We start from the raw sequence: 17,981 nt of genomic DNA, 5'->3' as shown, positions 1-17,981 counted from the left end.
TGTGGTAACAGTAAACACCTTGCAAGAAAAAAACAGAATTTATGTTTACCTGATAAATTACTTTCTCCAACGGTGTGTCCGGTCCACGGCGTCATCCTTACTTGTGGGATATTCTCTTCCCCAACAGGAAATGGCAAAGAGCCCAGCAAAGCTGGTCACATGATCCCTCCTAGGCTCCGCCTACCCCAGTCATTCGACCGACGTAAAGGAGGAATAATTGCATAGGAGAAACCATATGATACCGTGGTGACTGTAGTTAAAGAAAATAAATTATCAGACCTGATTAAAAAACCAGGGCGGGCCGTGGACCGGACACACCGTTGGAGAAAGTAATTTATCAGGTAAACATAAATTCTGTTTTCTCCAACATAGGTGTGTCCGGTCCACGGCGTCATCCTTACTTGTGGGAACCAATACCAAAGCTTTAGGACACGGATGAAGGGAGGGAGCAAATCAGGTCACCTAAATGGAAGGCACCACGGTTTGCAAAACCTTTCTCCCAAAAATAGCCTCAGAAGAAGCAAAAGTATCAAACTTGTAAAATTTGGTAAAAATGTGCAGTGAAGACCAAGTCGCTGCCCTACATATCTGATCAACAGAAGCCTCGTTCTTGAAGGCCCATGTGGAAGCCACAGCCCTAGTGGAATGAGCTGTGATTCTTTCAGGAGGCTGCCGTCCGGCAGTCTCATAAGCCAATCTGATGATGCTTTTAATCCAAAAAGAGAGAGAGGTAGAAGTTGCTTTTTGACCTCTCCTTTTACCAGAATAAACAACAAACAAGGAAGATGTTTGTCTAAAATCCTTTGTAGCATCTAAATAGAATTTTAGAGCGCGAACAACATCCAAATTGTGCAACAAACGTTCCTTCTTTGAAACTGGATTCGGACACAAAGAAGGCACGACTATCTCCTGGTTAATGTTTTTGTTAGAAACAACTTTCGGAAGAAAACCAGGTTTAGTACGTAAAACCACCTTATCTGCATGGAAAACCAGATAAGGAGGAGAACACTGCAGAGCAGATAATTCTGAAACTCTTCTAGCAGAAGAAATTGCAACCAAAAACAAAACTTTCCAAGATAATAACTTAATATCAACGGAATGCAAGGGTTCAAACGGAACCCCTTGAAGAACTGAAAGAACTAAGTTGAGACTCCAAGGAGGAGTCAAAGGTTTGTAAACAGGCTTGATTCTAACCAGAGCCTGAACAAAGGCTTGAACATCTGGCACAGCTGCCAGCTTTTTGTGAAGTAACACAGACAAGGCAGAAATCTGTCCCTTCAAGGAACTTGCCGATAATCCTTTCTCCAATCCTTCTTGAAGAAAGGATAGAATCTTAGGAATCTTTACCTTGTTCCAAGGGAATCCTTTAGATTCACACCAACAGATATATTTTTTCCATATTTTGTGGTAAATTTTTCTAGTTACAGGCTTTCTGGCCTGAACAAGAGTATCAATAACAGAATCTGAGAACCCTCGTTTTGATAAGATCAAGCGTTCAATCTCCAAGCAGTCAGCTGGAGTGAGACCAGATTCGGATGTTCGAACGGACCTTGAACAAGAAGGTCTCGTCTCAAAGGTAGCTTCCATGGTGGAGCCGATGACATATTCACCAGATCTGCATACCAAGTCCTGCGTGGCCACGCAGGAGCTATCAAGATCACCGACGCCCTCTCCTGATTGATCCTGGCTACCAGCCTGGGGATGAGAGGAAACGGCGGGAATACATAAGCTAGTTTGAAGGTCCAAGGTGCTACTAGTGCATCTACTAGAGTCGCCTTGGGATCCCTGGATCTGGACCCGTAGCAAGGAACCTTGAAGTTCTGACGAGAGGCCATCAGATCCATGTCTGGAATGCCCCACAATTGAGTAATTTGGGCAAAGATTTCCGGATGGAGTTCCCACTCCCCCGGATGTAATGTCTGACGACTCAGAAAATCCGCTTCCCAATTTTCCACTCCTGGAATGTGGATTGCAGACAGGTGGCAGGAGTGAGTCTCCGCCCATTGAATGATTTTGGTCACTTCTTCCATCGCCAGGGAACTCCTTGTTCCCCCCTGATGGTTGATGTACGCAACAGTCGTCATGTTGTCTGATTGAAACCGTATGAACTTGGCCTTTGCTAGCTGAGGCCAAGCCTTGAGAGCATTGAATATCGCTCTCAGTTCCAGAATATTTATCGGTAGAAGAGATTCTTCCCGAGACCAAAGACCCTGAGCTTTCAGGGGTCCCCAGACCGCGCCCCAGCCCATCAGACTGGCGTCGGTCGTGACAATGACCCACTCTGGTCTGCGGAAGGTCATCCCTTGTGACAGGTTGTCCAGGGACAGCCACCAACGGAGTGAGTCTCTGGTCCTCTGATTTACTTGAATCGTCGGAGACAAGTCTGTATAGTCCCCATTCCACTGACTGAGCATGCACAGTTGTAATGGTCTTAGATGAATGCGCGCAAAAGGAACTATGTCCATTGCCGCTACCATCAAACCTATTACTTCCATGCACTGCGCTATGGAAGGAAGAGGAACGGAATGAAGTGTTTGACAAGAGTTTAGAAGTTTTGTTTTTCTGGCCTCTGTCAGAAAAATCCTCATTTCTAAGGAGTCTATTATTGTTCCCAAGAAGGGAACCCTTGTTGACGGAGATAGAGAACTCTTTTCTACGTTCACTTTCCATCCGTGAGATCTGAGAAAGGCCAGGACTATGTCCGTGTGAGCCTTTGCTTGAGGAAGGGACGACGCTTGAATCAGAATGTCGTCCAAGTAAGGTACTACTGCAATGCCCCTTGGTCTTAGTACCGCTAGAAGGGACCCTAGTACCTTTGTGAAAATCCTTGGAGCAGTGGCTAATCCGAAAGGAAGTGCCACGAACTGGTAATGCTTGTCCAGGAATGCGAACCTTAGGAACCGATGATGTTCCTTGTGGATAGGAATATGTAGATACGCATCCTTTAAATCCACCGTGGTCATGAATTGACCTTCCTGGATGGAAGGAAGAATTGTTCGAATAGTTTCCATTTTGAACGATGGAACCTTGAGAAACTTGTTTAGGATCTTGAGATCCAAGATTGGTCTGAACGTTCCCTCTTTTTTGGGAACTACGAACAGATTGGAGTAGAACCCCATCCCTTGTTCTCCTAATGGAACAGGATGAATCACTCCCCTTTTTAACAGGTCTTCTACACAATGTAAGAATGCCTGTCTCTTTATGTGGTCTGAAGACAATTGAGACCTGTGGAACCTCCCCCTTGGGGGAGGCCCCTTGAAATCCAGAAGATAACCTTGGGAGACTATTTCTAGTGCCCAAGGATCCAGAACATCTCTTGCCCAAGCCTGAGCAAAGAGAGAGAGTCTGCCCCCCACCAGATCCGGTCCCGGATCGGGGGCCAACATTTCATGCTGTCTTGGTAGCAGTGGCAGGCTTCTTGGCCTGCTTTCCCTTATTCCAGCCTTGCATTGGTCTCCAGGCTGGCTTGGCTTGAGAAGTATTACCCTCTTGCTTAGAGGACGTAGCACTTGGGGCTGGTCCGTTTCTACGAAAGGGACGAAAATTAGGTTTATTTTTGGCCTTGAAAGACCTATCCTGAGGAAGGGCGTGGCCCTTACCCCCAGTGATATCAGAGATAATCTCTTTCAAGTCAGGGCCAAACAGCGTTTTCCCCTTGAAAGGAATGTTAAGCAATTTGTTCTTGGAAGACGCATCCGCTGACCAAGATTTCAACCAAAGCGCTCTGCGCGCCACAATAGCAAACCCAGAATTTTTCGCCGCTAACCTAGCCAATTGCAAAGTGGCGTCTAGGGTGAAAGAATTAGCCAATTTGAGAGCACGGATTCTGTCCATAATCTCCTCATAAGGAGGAGAATCACTATCGATCGCCTTTTCTAGCTCATCGAACCAGAAACACGCGGCTGTAGTGACAGGGACAATGCATGAAATTGGTTGTAGAAGGTAACTTTGCTGAACAAACATCTTTTTAAGCAAACCTTCTAATTTTTTATCCATAGGATCTTTGAAAGCACAACTATCTTCTATGGGTATAGTGGTGCGTTTGTTTAAAGTAGAAACCGCCCCCTCGACCTTGGGGACTGTCTGCCATAAGTCCTTTCTGGGGTCGACCATGGGAAACAATTTTTTAAATATGGGGGGAGGGACGAAAGGTATACCGGGCCTTTCCCATTCTTTATTTACAATGTCCGCCACCCGCTTGGGTATAGGAAAAGCTTCTGGGGGCCCCGGGACCTCTAGGAACTTGTCCATTTTCACATAGTTTCTCTGGGATGATCAAATTCTCACAATCATCCAGAGTGGATAACACCTCCTTAAGCAGAGCGCGGAGATGTTCCAACTTAAATTTAAATGTAATCACATCGGGTTCAGCTTGTTGAGAAATTTTCCCTGAATCTGAAATTTCTCCCTCAGACAAAACCTCCCTGGCCCCCTCAGACTGGTGCAGGGGCATATCAGAACCATTATCATCAGCGTCCTCATGCTCTTCAGTATCTAAAACAGAGTAGTCGCGCTTACGCTGATAAGTGGGCATTTTGGCTAAAATGTTCTTGATAGAATTATCCATTACAGCCGTTAATTGTTGCATAGTAAGGAGTATTGGCGCGCTAGATGTACTAGGGGCCTCCTGAGTGGGCAAGACTGGTGTAGACGAAGGAGGGAATGATGCAGTACCATGCTTACTCCCCTCACTTGAGGAATCATCTTGGGCATCATTTTCAGTGTCACATAAATCACATTTATTTAAATGAGAAGGAACCTTGGCTTCCCCACATTCAGAACACAGTCTATCTGGTAGTTCAGACATGTTAAACAGGCATAAACTTGATAACAAAGTACAAAAAACGTTTTAAAATAAAACCGTTACTGTCACTTTAAATTTTAAACTGAACACACTTTATTACTGCAATTGCGAAAAAGTATGAAGGAATTGTTCAAAATTCACCAAAATTTCACCACAGTGTCTTAAAGCCTTAAAAGTATTGCACACCAAATTTGGAAGCTTTAACCCTTAAAATAACGGAACCGGAGCCGTTTTTATCTTTAACCCCTTTACAGTCCCTGGTATCTGCTTTGCTGAGACCCAACCAAGCCCAAGGGGAATACGATACCAAATGACGCCTTCAGAAAGTCTTTTCTATGTATCAGAGCTCCTCACACATGCGACTGCATGTCATGCTTCTCAAAAACAAGTGCGCAATACCGGCGCGAAAATGAGGCTCTGCCTATGATTAGGGAAAGCCCCTAGAGAATAAGGTGTCTAAAACAGTGCCTGCCGATATTATTTTACAAAAATACCCAGATTAAATGATTCCTCAAGGCTAAATATGTTATATATGAATCGATTTAGCCCAGAAAATGTCTACAGTCTTAACAAGCCCTTGTGAAGCCCTTATTTACTCTGTAATAAAAATGGCTTACCGGATCCCATAGGGAAAATGACAGCTTCCAGCATTACATCGTCTTGTTAGAATGTGTCATACCTCAATCAGCAAAAGTCTGCTCACTGTTCCCCCAACTGAAGTTAATTCCTCTCAACAGTCCTGTGTGGAACAGCCATCGATTTTAGTAACGGTTGCTAAAATCATTTTCCTCTTACAAACAGAAATCTTCATCTCTTTTCTGTTTCAGAGTAAATAGTACATACCAGCACTATTTTAAAATAACAAACTCTTGATTGAATAATAAAAACTACAGTTAAACACTAAAAAACTCTAAGCCATCTCCGTGGAGATGTTGCCTGTACAACGGCAAAGAGAATGACTGGGGTAGGCGGAGCCTAGGAGGGATCATGTGACCAGCTTTGCTGGGCTCTTTGCCATTTCCTGTTGGGGAAGAGAATATCCCACAAGTAAGGATGACGCCGTGGACCGGACACACCTATGTTGGAGAAAAGTGATTTTATTTCTTTCTGTACCGCACAATGGAGCCTTTTTAATCTATATTATAACCAACAAAAGCCCATATGGGCCAATATTTCAAATGTAGCCTTTGATGACAATTTAGTAAGGTAATCACACTAACAGCAATGGTCACTGGGTCATTTTCAATATTATTTACTAAATTATTATTATTTTTTAAAGTATTTGCTGCAGCTATCTCACATGCCATGAATTAAATATAATAATGGCATATGGTGAATCTGCTGGGTCTGCTGAAAAAAATAATATATAATTTGTGTGTGTCACTCACTGAAATTTGACCTACAATTGTTTTTAAATTTAAGTAGCAGAAAGAAAAAAACCCTCAAAATTGGCTCAGCAGTGGGGTGGAAAAAAGACTTGGCAGCAAAAGGGTTAAAAGCCAAGCTCCACCCACCATATGCCTTATTTGGAGGAGCGAATATGGGATTTAGACCACAGACAATTAGGCTAGCTATGGCTATAAAGATAGTATACAATGCATTGTTTTGTAGTTGTTATCTGATAATGACAATTAGGGAAAGATATGCATCAGGTTTAGCCTTGAAAAGGTAGCAGTGTGCATTTTAAGTTCTGAGAATTAGAAATTGCTCAATTTTCAAAGCTAGATAAGATGAAAAGTAGGCAAAATAAACACTGAAAATATGTTGGAAAGTTGTTTCATTATGCATAACAAAACATTTTATATAAAAAAATCTCAAGGTGTTTACTGTCCATTCAAAAACAAAGAGCAAAAGAGCAATTAAAATAACACAAACTTTGGTTTCTTTGCAGCACAACACCAATGTTAAGGATGAGTGTAGAAGAAAAGCCCACAAATGATGAACTGGAATGCAAAATATGTTACCAGAAGTTTAATGTTCATAGTCGAAAGCCCAAAATTTTGGATTGCCTTCATCGTGTATGTGCAAGATGTTTAACAAAGATACTTATCATGGGTGGTGGTTCCCCTTGCATTAGTTGTCCTTTTTGTCGCAATGAGACTGAACTGCAGGAAGAAGAAGTTTCTGGACTACCAGATGACACAAATATTATATTTAAACTAACCGAGAAGGAAAAAGCACCTTGCAATTCAGACTGTAATGAAGTGGTCTTAACACCCAAAAACCTGTCATCTTCAAGTCCATCACACAGCTCATCCAACTGCTTAGTTATCACAATAATGGAAGTACAAAGAGAATCTAATAGGACACAAAGTCAAACTACCTCCTCCGATTATTATACAGAACATAGTATTGACTCAGTTTCTGTAAATTCACATAGTCAAACAGACCACGACCTATTCTCTAAACTTTGCAACCATGTACCAAGAATCCTAGTTTGGCTACTTGGGTTTTTCTATTTTGGCTCCCTACCACTTGGAATCTACCTACTGGTAATTCAGAAAGTGACTCTTGGGATTGTATGTGTAAGCCTTGTTCCTTCTAGTCTCACTGTGTGTCTTGTATATGGCTTTTGTCAGTGTCTTTGCCAAGGGATGTGTGATTGTGCTTCAAGAAGTTGACTAATGATTCTTAACTAACATTAATAATTTATTTAAATGCTCACTGTTTTCATTGACAAGTTATTGCTAATTTGTTTCAAAGGTAAACCTTTATTTGGATAAACTTTAGAAATGTATTACTAGTGAAATAATTCCAAAGGAAAAACAAAAGCACTAAATATATATATATATATATATATTGTTCTCTTATGGAGGAATGCACAACTTTTTGTTTCAATAAAGTGAATTAAAAATGCATAAATCTTAGTAATTTAGTAGTGTACCCAATTTTGCTTTAAGTGAATTACGTGGAAATAAACTTGACTATTTTGGTTAATACTCATAGATTATTCCAAATATTTCCACATAGTAGCAATGAAGCAAATCTTCATTATGTGGTAACTTTTTATATAAAATATGAACAGAAACACAAAACAGTTCACTGAGATTGTGAAATATCTTCCTTTATATACATATAGGGTCAGGTTACAAGTGGAGTGCTAAATATCGCCTGCGAGCAAGAGCGCGCTTCCATAGGCTCCTATGGGAGCCTTGTTCTGATGCCGTCACAGAACCTCGCGCAGCAAAGGGGATAAGTAGCGCAGTGATGGGCAGCACATTTTTAAATATATATGTATATGATTATATACATATATATTTATGTGTTAAAATGTGTACATGCACATATAAACACATAAATATATATGTATATAATCATATACATGTACATATATATTTACATTGGCGTCTATGGGAACACACAGTTCTTTCAGTGCCGTTTTTTTTTCTAACACCCCACTCCCACCAACTTTAGACCCCAAAAACTGCCTAGAGCAGTTTTTAATTAAAAAAAAAGAATGCTACTTTTGAATCCACAGGCTGAGATGGAGCATAAGGAAATGCAGCTCAAAAGGACATCTCTTCCACATTTGACCAGATTAATCAGTGAAATTATATGGCCTAACATCTTCATCTAATTGCGTAATGAAAGGTAGTGAACAAAACTAAGATCCAAGACTAAAGAGGTAGAGACACTAGATCCTTGGTTGTGTTGAAACCCTGAGAAACACAATGTTTTTGGATGGAAAAAAACTACTTTTCTAAATTTATCAACCAAATGTGAGTTTCTGGAAACTCTCATTGGATACACGCTTTCTGTAAAAAAATCTGTGGTAATAAGGGTGCCATCCAAAGTACCCTCTTGTGTGTAATTCTACCACCAAAAGAACCAGAATATTTGGAAAAAAAATTAAATTATGCTTACCTGATAATTTTATTTTCTTCTGACGGGGAGAGTCCACAGCTGCATTAATTACTTTTGGGAATTCAGAACCTGGCCACCAGGAGGCAAAGACACCCCAGCCAAAGGCTTAAATACCTTCCCCCACTTCTCCCTGTCAGAAGAAAAGAAAATTATCAGGTAAGCATAAATGTAAGTTTTTCTTCTTAAACGGGGAGAGTCCACAGCTGCATTCATTACTTTTAGTAAAACAATACCCAAGATATAGAGAATACTGAATGCAAAAAAAGGGCGGGCAGACCAGGTGGCCCATTTGGAAGGGCACCACAGCCTGAAATTACCCAAACACTTGACAAAAACAAACTGCTTCACCAGAAACAGAAGGATAAAACCTGAAAGGACCAGGTATCTGGCCATCAGTTAAAACCAGCAAGGCCCTAGTTAGAGACCGCTTAGAATCAGTAGATTCCACTGAGCACAAAGCCTCAGAGGAGACAAGTCCCGCAGGCTCTAAGCCCACACTAAAACTTACCCCTGACCTGAGGGAAAGGGACCTTCACATACCCGTTGAAGGGGTAGGTGGACGACCGAACAAAGAAGAAAGGGGAAAAAAACCTACCCCTATCTGAACGGAAGTCCAAGGGACCATGTAACGTCCCAACCCTGGAGACCTAGAGAGACAAGGTAGACCCCATCCCTCACACAGCGTGTAATCCACACTATGAAAGATCGACAAAAGACAAAAAACACCCCCGGGATTCGCATAAAAAAAAAATCTTATTGTGCCCCAGAAGAAGCCACTGGCTTCCCTCTGCAACAGAAGTCTAGCATACTCTAACCGTTAACACTAGCCAACCAAGCTAGGAACTGCACCAGGACTCCCACAGAGGAAAAATTCAGAAGGAGTGCAGAAACTACCTCTCAGGAAAAACAAGGAAGAGGAGGGCATCCAAAACCAGTAGAGTAAGCCCCTTGCTGAGTAAAGAAACCCAGCAAAGCCTCCCAGTTAAGGAGGGATCACCAGATCTAAGTAAGATACGCGGTCAAGGCTTAACCAAGCAGACAGACCTCCGACCCCCTCTCCGACTAAGGACTAAGCACCAAAGCGACTTGCAATGTCCAAAGGCAGGGAAAGAAACAATTCCCCTGACCACCCAGATCCTCAGTAAGGAAAAAGGAGGGGAACTAAATTGAACGGTACCAATGGGTAGAACAAACTCCACCATTTGCTAACAAGACTGGCATGCTAACCAACTAAGCTATGACAGAACATAGGACGAACTTGGGTTTCAGGACCCAGCCACAGATCCTTGCCCTACAAGAAGGGACACTCCCAGGCAAAAAAAAGACTACACTGAAACAATAGTGACAGCACGATACCAGAATCCCACCCTTCATGACATCCTGCACGCAAGGCACTGAACAGAGGAAGACCTCCGGGGGAATAGGTGGATACTGTGGTATGCCCCAATCTCCCTAAGGGGAGGAGAAAGCCAAATATAACCGCTCACCAGCCCACAGGCATAGAGTGTGCGGCAGCAGACAGACGGTAAAGGCAATACCGATAGTAGAGGAACCATCCTGCTGCAAGAGCAGGCCCAGTAGAAAAACAATCAGCCATCAAGCACACTTTTAAGGTGCAAATAGCTGCAACAGATTGCGACTGCAATCTCCCGCTTTCTAGGCAGCTAAACTACCCATCAGGCTAGTTCCAAGTCTCCGTTAAGAGAAAACCAAAACCCCTGAAAGGGCAAGTGGAAATATCAGAACCAGAAGGGCTGAACCGCCCAAGACCCATCTAAGAGATTCGGTCAAATATCCAAGACAAGAACATGTCCGGAAAACCGGACATCCGGAAAACGGAGCCGGCTACAAGGTAGAAACTCCTGAGGAACCATAGGGATACCTCATACGGAGAACCTGTACCCAAAAAGATGCCAACACAGCCACATCCAAAAGGCTCGAGGGACAACACCCCAGAGTTAGAGCTCAAAACTAGATAATACAGTTTGAGAAGGTAAAATAGTCTCTAAATGATCCCTTCAGGATCAACCTCCCGGAAACCCCCACAGCTCAAAAAATTAACGATGGATGAGTCTCACAATTCCTGGCGAACGACAGATAAAGCCGAGACATATTGAGTAAGGGCAGCTCCTGAAAAAATCGTAGACAAACGCATTCTCCAGAGCCCCAAAACAGTAGGAGGAAGAAAAAGGCCGTAAATGCTTCCCGAACAGATGACCCCTCAGCCGTCATCAAGACCTCAAAAAATACATTTATAAAGAATACTATAGAGGAGATAAAAATCACCCCAACCTGGTACCCCCAATGTCCAATGAGTCATTTCAACCTCCAGTCCCTTTGGGGATGGAGAACCCTAGCTCAGTGGCCAAAGGACCTCCAGAACCCCCAGAGTAATCATTAGCAGGATCCCTTCTGGTACCGGCCAACAATCAGGAACAGGACAATGAGGACTGGGTATAATCCTTCTGATGCCCCACCCAAAGGAAGAAACGAGAACCAGCCTGACGTCTAGGAACGAAAGGCCTCCTCTATCATGTTTAAGCCCTGCAAGGGGCAGAGCCTCAAAAAAAAAAAAAAATTTAAACTCATGGATGATCGTCTCCACAGAAAAACTTTAGTAAAGGCGAAAGCTTTATTCGATGTGAAGAGAAACCAGAGTATAACGAACTCCTCATCTGAGTGAGCAACTCAGCACCACGTGGATGATATAGACCTTAAGGAACAGAAAATAGTGCCCAACCAGGACCAGCCTGCTACATAGGGCACTCAGGACTGACCCAGGCCACAGAAAAATCGAAACCCCAATAGGAATCGACAAAAGGAACTATAGACATAACAATGTACTAACACCTTAACATGCAACTTCCGCGGAAGTGCCCAAGCAACCACAAAATCCCTAGTATCAAATTCCAGAGAAGAAATGTTTCCCAACGGAAAAATAACAGACATGAGCGTCTCAAAAAGAAATAAAATACATCCTAACCGGATCAAAGAAAAAGAGGGCAGCACCCGCAGGTGAACGCCCAAGAAGAATGGGCACACTAACAGGACCAGCCAATCAGAGACACCATTCTCCCTAAGCTCAGAACTGAAATAAGATACCCAAAAAAGAAAGTAAATTAGAGACGACAAGGAGATTAATTTCATCCCATCACGTCTAACCCAGCTTGCTGTCTGGAACAGAAGACCGAGGATCCCTCAACCCATTAGGATTGGGATCCTCCAGCACCGCCAAAACATGCCGCAGAAGGACACGAAGGCGCGCCAGTCTGTAACAAAAAGCAAGACTTCCTCCTCCGCCGAGACAACTGACGACCTGGACCCCAAGGGTTGAACCCCTGAAGCTATAGAGGAAACCACTTCCCAAGATGGCTGATCTGACCAGAGCCCTGGTTAAAAAAACACGGACATTATCTCATCAACACCTCCCTCCCAGGAAGTTGTAAATGCATCAACGCCATAGATATGGCCATGCGGAACCGTGCCGTAACCTCTGGAGGAAACAAGCCACCTTCCGGAGAAGGGGTAATGGCATTAAAGACACCTGCTTGCGTAGCTAAGGAAGGTTCTAGGGCACGCGCCTCACGGGACATGGGATCCCCAGGGGCAGATGGCTCGGTGGACTCTAAGTTCCCTGTTGCGGGAGAAAAGAGCACTCTAAAGCGGCATTTGGAACATAACTGATGGCCATGGATTACCCAGGCCATCTCATACTCTTCGCAAGAAGTAGAATCTGAATCAGAGACATCCGTCTCCAAAAAATCAGAATCCTCCATAACTTGGATAGAAATTATGAATAAAAGGAAAAAATAAAATAAACAGCACCTTACACCCCTAATGGCTGGGGCACTCACCACCTCCTGTAACCGAGACAACTAGCGAAACAGACTTTCTCTGTCACCACGTGGTCAGGAATACAGAAATGGAGTGCAGAACGTGACCATGCCTAGTCACAAGGTACACCGTGCAGGCCAGAGAAAAGCGCGCCAAGGCCACAAGAGCCGCACGGCCTGACAAGAAAAAGGCCGTTATGTTCCAATATAGCCACGAGGCCAGGCTTCACTACACATTAGCAGACAGAATCACATAACAAACATGATTAACGTCCCCCCTGTTCAATAACCCCCCTCAGGAGATATTAACCCTTGATTCCATAAAGATAAAGGACTCCCACTGAGACACTGACATCTTCATTTACATTACATTCACACATCGAAGTAAAATGAAACAATCTTACTGGAATCTACGCCGCGGAACAGGAACACGGCCCTTCAAGTGTGACAGATATTAGCGCAGGTATTACAAATTGAAAGTAAAAAGTTATCACTTGCGCACTAACACGATAAGCAAAAAGTCAACTTAGAATATTGCACGTGCATTAACTTAATCCCTCATAGAAGTCAATGGATCAAACAAAAAGTGGAAAAAACACCCCACTCACGCACAAACACTATCACATATTTTCAAATGCGCTAATCCGACATGAAAATATGAATATTTCACATTCCAATGTTGTTAACATAGAAGAATATGTTCTATTTATTCGTAAATACATATTTCTACATATATCTGATGGTATTTTGGTACAATATGGATACCTATATATATTTATGATTATATATAGGAATATCTATTTAGAAATACATAGAACATATCCCCCTATGTGCAGAACACTGAAATGTGAAATATTTACAGTAAATGCACAGTATAACACTTTATTAAATATGAATATTGCATACATATATAATATATATATATATATATATATATATATATATATATATATATATATACAGTTGTATGCAAAAGTTTAGGCACCCTTGACAATTTCCATGATTTTCATGTATAAATAATTGGGTTTTTGGATCAACAATTTCATTTTGATCTATCAAATAACTGAAGGACACAGTAATATTTCAGTAGTGAAATGAGGTTTATTGGATTAACAGAAAATGTGCAATATGCATCAAAACAAAATTAGAAAGGTGTAGAGCCTCCTTTAGCAGGAATAACAGCCTCTAGACGCGTCCTATAGCCTGTAATGAGTATCTGGATTCTGGATGAAGGTATTTTGGACCATTCCTCCTTGCAAAACATCTCCAGTTCAGTTAGGTTTGATGGTTGCGGAGCATGAACAGCCTGCTTCAAATCACCCCACAGATTTTCAATGACATTACGGTCTGGGGACTGGGATGGCCATTCCAGAACATTGTACTTGTTCCTCTGCATAAATGCAGAGTAGATTTTGAGCAGTGTTTTGGGTCGTTGTCTTGTTAAAAATCTCCAGCCCGGCGTAACTTCAACTTTGTGACCGATTCCTCAACATTATTCTCAAGTATCTGCTGATATTGAGTCGAATCAATTCGACCCTCAACTTTAACAAGATTCCCAGTACCGGCACTGGCCACACAGCCCCACATCATGATGGAACATTCACCAAATTTTACTGTGGGTAGCAAGTGTTTTTCTTGGAATGCTGTGTTCTTTTGCCGCCATGCATAACGCCCCTTGTTATGACCAAATAACTCAATCTTTGTTTCATCAGTCCACAGCACCTTCTTCCAAAATGAAGCTGGCTTGTCCAAATGTGCGTTTGCATACCTCAAGCGACTCTGTTTGTGGCGTGTGTGCATAAAAGGCTTCTTCCGCATCACTCTCCCATACAGCTTCTCCTTGTGCAAAGTGTGCTGAATAGTTGAACGATGCACAGTAACAACATCTGCAGCAAGATGTTGTTGTAGGTCTTTGGAGGTGGTCTGTGGGCTGTTTTTGACCGTTCTCACCATCCTTTGCCTCTCTGATATTTTACTTGACCTGCCACTTCTGGCCTTAACAAGAACTGTGCCTGTGGTCTTCCATTTCCTCACTACGTTCCTCAAAGTGGGCACTGACAGCTTAAATCTCTGCAATAACTTTTTGTCACCTTCCCCTAAACCATAATGTTGATCAATCTTTGTTTTCATGTCATTTGAGAGTTGTTTTAAGGCCCCCGTGTTGCCACTCTTCAGAGGAGAGTCAAAGAGAACAACAACTAGCAATTGGCCACCTTAAATACCTTTTCTAATGATTGGATGCACCTGTCCATGAAGTTCAAGGCTTAATGGGTTCACCAAACCAATTGTGTGTTCCAATTAATCAGTGTTAGGTAGTTACAGATATTCAAATCAACAAAATGACAAGGGTGCCCAAATTTATAAACCTATCTTATTTCGTTTTGATGCATATTGCACATTTTCTGTTAATCCAATAAACCTAATTTCACTACTGAAACATTACTGTGTTCGTGAGTTATTTGATAGATCAAAATGAAATTGCTGATCCAAACACCCAATTATTTATAAATGAAAATCATCAGGGGTGCCTAAACTTTTGCATACGACTGTAAATATATATACTGAGGAACGGACTGATCTCACTAACCAGAATCTCTGGTGCAGTATATTTTATAGATAAGATTTTTTAATCCATCCACTGGCCACAGTGGTTTGTGAATATTTGCTGCCGCATATGTTTTTTGGCTACCTGTGGCCATTCTACTACCTGTGGCTATCCAACTACACTAAATACCATACAGTGCATATATTGGATTGCACTTGCTGTGTATCGCTGTACAAATACCTCATACTTGTGAGGATTTTTGATGTAAGCAGGCATTTTTAGGAGTGAATGTATGTGAATAAAATGTTTGATTTTTAAACGATATCACACTATTTTGGCATTTCTTTCTTTTATATATATCGTTTATACTGCCATACTATCCTGAGAGGATCCACACTGAAAGAGGCCGAGGAAAAAGGGCTTCAACCCCCTGAAGTTTCACCTATACCCGGGAAAGCAGCAGGGAAAAAGACAAGCTTGCTGTTGGAAGTTTCCCCTATACCCTAAGGGGCCAAGCCTAATCTACCGAGAGGGATTTCCTGATGTGCTGTTTCCTTACCTCATACGATTGAGGTTCTTTTTTGTAAGTTTGCATTCCACCCATACCCCAAGTCTCGAATTCTACAATTGTGTATATACAACATATAAGTGGTCAAGCATCTGGGACATTTAGAATTCAGCTTTCCACTCAATTTTATAGTGTTTTTTTCATATTGTGTTTGATCTGCTGAGTATTCTGTATTCCATTTGTTATCCAATCACACATAATAATTGTGTTTACCATTTTCTCTTTACAACCAGCGCTACTACATCCTTTATCACGGGCTCTTAACACACACACGTATATATATATATATATATATATATATATATATATATATATATATATATAAATATATGAATTGTATGTATTTGTGTGTTTATATGAGTATATATGTCTGTAAATACATATATACACAAATAAATAAAAAAATATATATATATACATACATATATATATATATATATATATACATACACAAAAACATACATATACATATTTATATATGTATGTATCTCTATGTTAAAGCCCTTTGCTTGCCTTTTTGCCTGAGACCTCATATCTTTAAACCTTTATAACATTCTCATGCAATGGTTTTTTTTAATATTTTTTATTAGAAAGTGTTATTATGAGTAAGCGTACTTTTAAATGTATTTTTGATGTGTTTTGTGACACTTTTTTTGTTTCGAGAAACATTTCACCAGAGCTCTAAGGTCACACTATCCCGACGCAATTTAACTTCCATTGCGCTTAAGCGATTACTTTCAATTTTAAATACGCGTGCTACATCCGACATGCGCAAACACCTGCAATAAACCAGATATCGCTTGCACGTAACTGTTAGCGCACCCTATTACTTGTTGAGTAAGAAGCTTGTTTATGTATTGTTGGATTGCATTCAATATCCCAATATCTATAGGGAGTGATGATTTTACCTAGCGAGGTAAAGAATGCTTTGCCTTGAACTCTAAATTACACCATGATGTTAGGGTATTTTGTACCAAATGTTAGGGTATCTGTGAGTAACATTAAATAAACTATAGATGTATTGTAGAATCTAATATTTCATTATTTTTTTTTGTAGCTAAAAACCTAATTTTATGTGAATTGGTCTCATAACAGACCAGCCCCAATCCCACTTTTTCCTGATTACAATACAACCAAATGAGAACAAAGGGAAAACATTTGGTCTCATTAGTTCAGGCAGTTATTTCAAAGAGATGTTCAATATATGGCTGCTCTGTTTAAAGTTGATTTTCTGCCCAAGATGGGTAATAAACTTGTCAGACCCCTGTAAAGAACAGTCGCTAGGTCTGGGAAAAATCTCTTTGAGGCTTAAACATATTCAAAAATTAATTACCCCTGCTGTGTTTGAATACACGAAGCTCAGACATACCTCTCAAATGGGAAAATAGCCAGAGCTGGTTACCCCTACTGTGTTAGATACACAGCTGTACTGAGCCACGCAGAAACACATATTATATTGTAACTGAAATTCATTTTAAATTACTTGTGTTTAAATTTCAAGTAAAATATACCTCAGTATTGTATAAAAATGTATACTTCCATGGATCTGAGAAATGCATTTCAGATTTGTAATAAATTAAATGAATAACTACATTAGTATATATAAAAGCTTAAGTTATTTCAAAATGAATACATTTTTCTTTGTTTTCCAGAAATCTAGTGAACATTACAGAAAGAACTGATGTGAAGATGAGATTTCTAGATAGGATGCGACTAGGAAATTAAATATGTGCCAGTATATCAAATAATCTGATATACAGAATAAGTCAGATAGACATATATATTTCATTGATTGATACTACTAGTCCCTCATAAAGATACAACTTTTAAGACATCTTCTAAAATATGATAAATAAAATACTGATGTTTCATATTAATCAGAAAAAAATGGCGCTATATGGTCACATTTATTTTAAAATTGTAAGTGATTGATGCTGGAAATTAAAGTATTTGATAAACATTTTTTTAAGGTTAGATAATTAAGCTGTTATCAATGTTGATGGTGCGACTGCATTCGTGGTTGTCTGCTGCCCCCTAGGGGATTAAAACTGGTATGACAGCCAAATGGATTGACTACTAGAACACATGAAAATCCAAATAAACTAATGAGAGGGACAAGCTCTGAGGGCCAATTGAAAGACAGCTCCGTTAAGGGCCTATCAAATTTATCACCAATGATTAGAATAAGAAAAGGGGGGGGTATATCACATGATATAACCTCATGCAAGGGGAGAGAAAAAAACAAAAACCTGGGACTATTTTCTTGATCCATATTGCAATACCTTTCTTCATATGAGGTGACTTGAATCTACTTGGAAATGATGGAACATTTAATTTGGTTCATGTGGTGATGTATGACTGTTCAAT

General features: G+C 40.9%; 2 protein-coding genes and 1 non-coding gene across 3 annotated transcripts in view; 1 reads left to right on the top strand and 2 right to left on the bottom strand.

The window, feature by feature from the left end:
• Positions 1–17,981, bottom strand: part of CEP89 (centrosomal protein 89) — an 805,336-nt gene that overhangs the window by 221,725 nt on the left and 565,630 nt on the right. The window lies entirely within an intron of this gene.
• On the top strand, positions 6,715–7,425 carry LOC128648769 (E3 ubiquitin-protein ligase RNF182-like). Its single transcript, XM_053701631.1, has one exon. It carries the CDS (start codon positions 6,715–6,717, stop codon positions 7,423–7,425), a length of 711 nt encoding a protein of 236 aa, XP_053557606.1.
• Positions 11,209–11,329, bottom strand: LOC128646351 (U5 spliceosomal RNA). Its single transcript, XR_008400294.1, has one exon. It is a non-coding gene; the product is annotated as a U5 spliceosomal RNA (small nuclear RNA).

This window comes from Bombina bombina, chromosome 1 (genome assembly GCF_027579735.1).
Source record: "Bombina bombina isolate aBomBom1 chromosome 1, aBomBom1.pri, whole genome shotgun sequence".
NCBI classification, from domain to species: domain Eukaryota; kingdom Metazoa; phylum Chordata; class Amphibia; order Anura; family Bombinatoridae; genus Bombina; species Bombina bombina.
The sequence above is the reverse complement of the archived record's forward strand: the minus strand, read 5'-3'. Positions and strand labels throughout refer to the sequence as shown.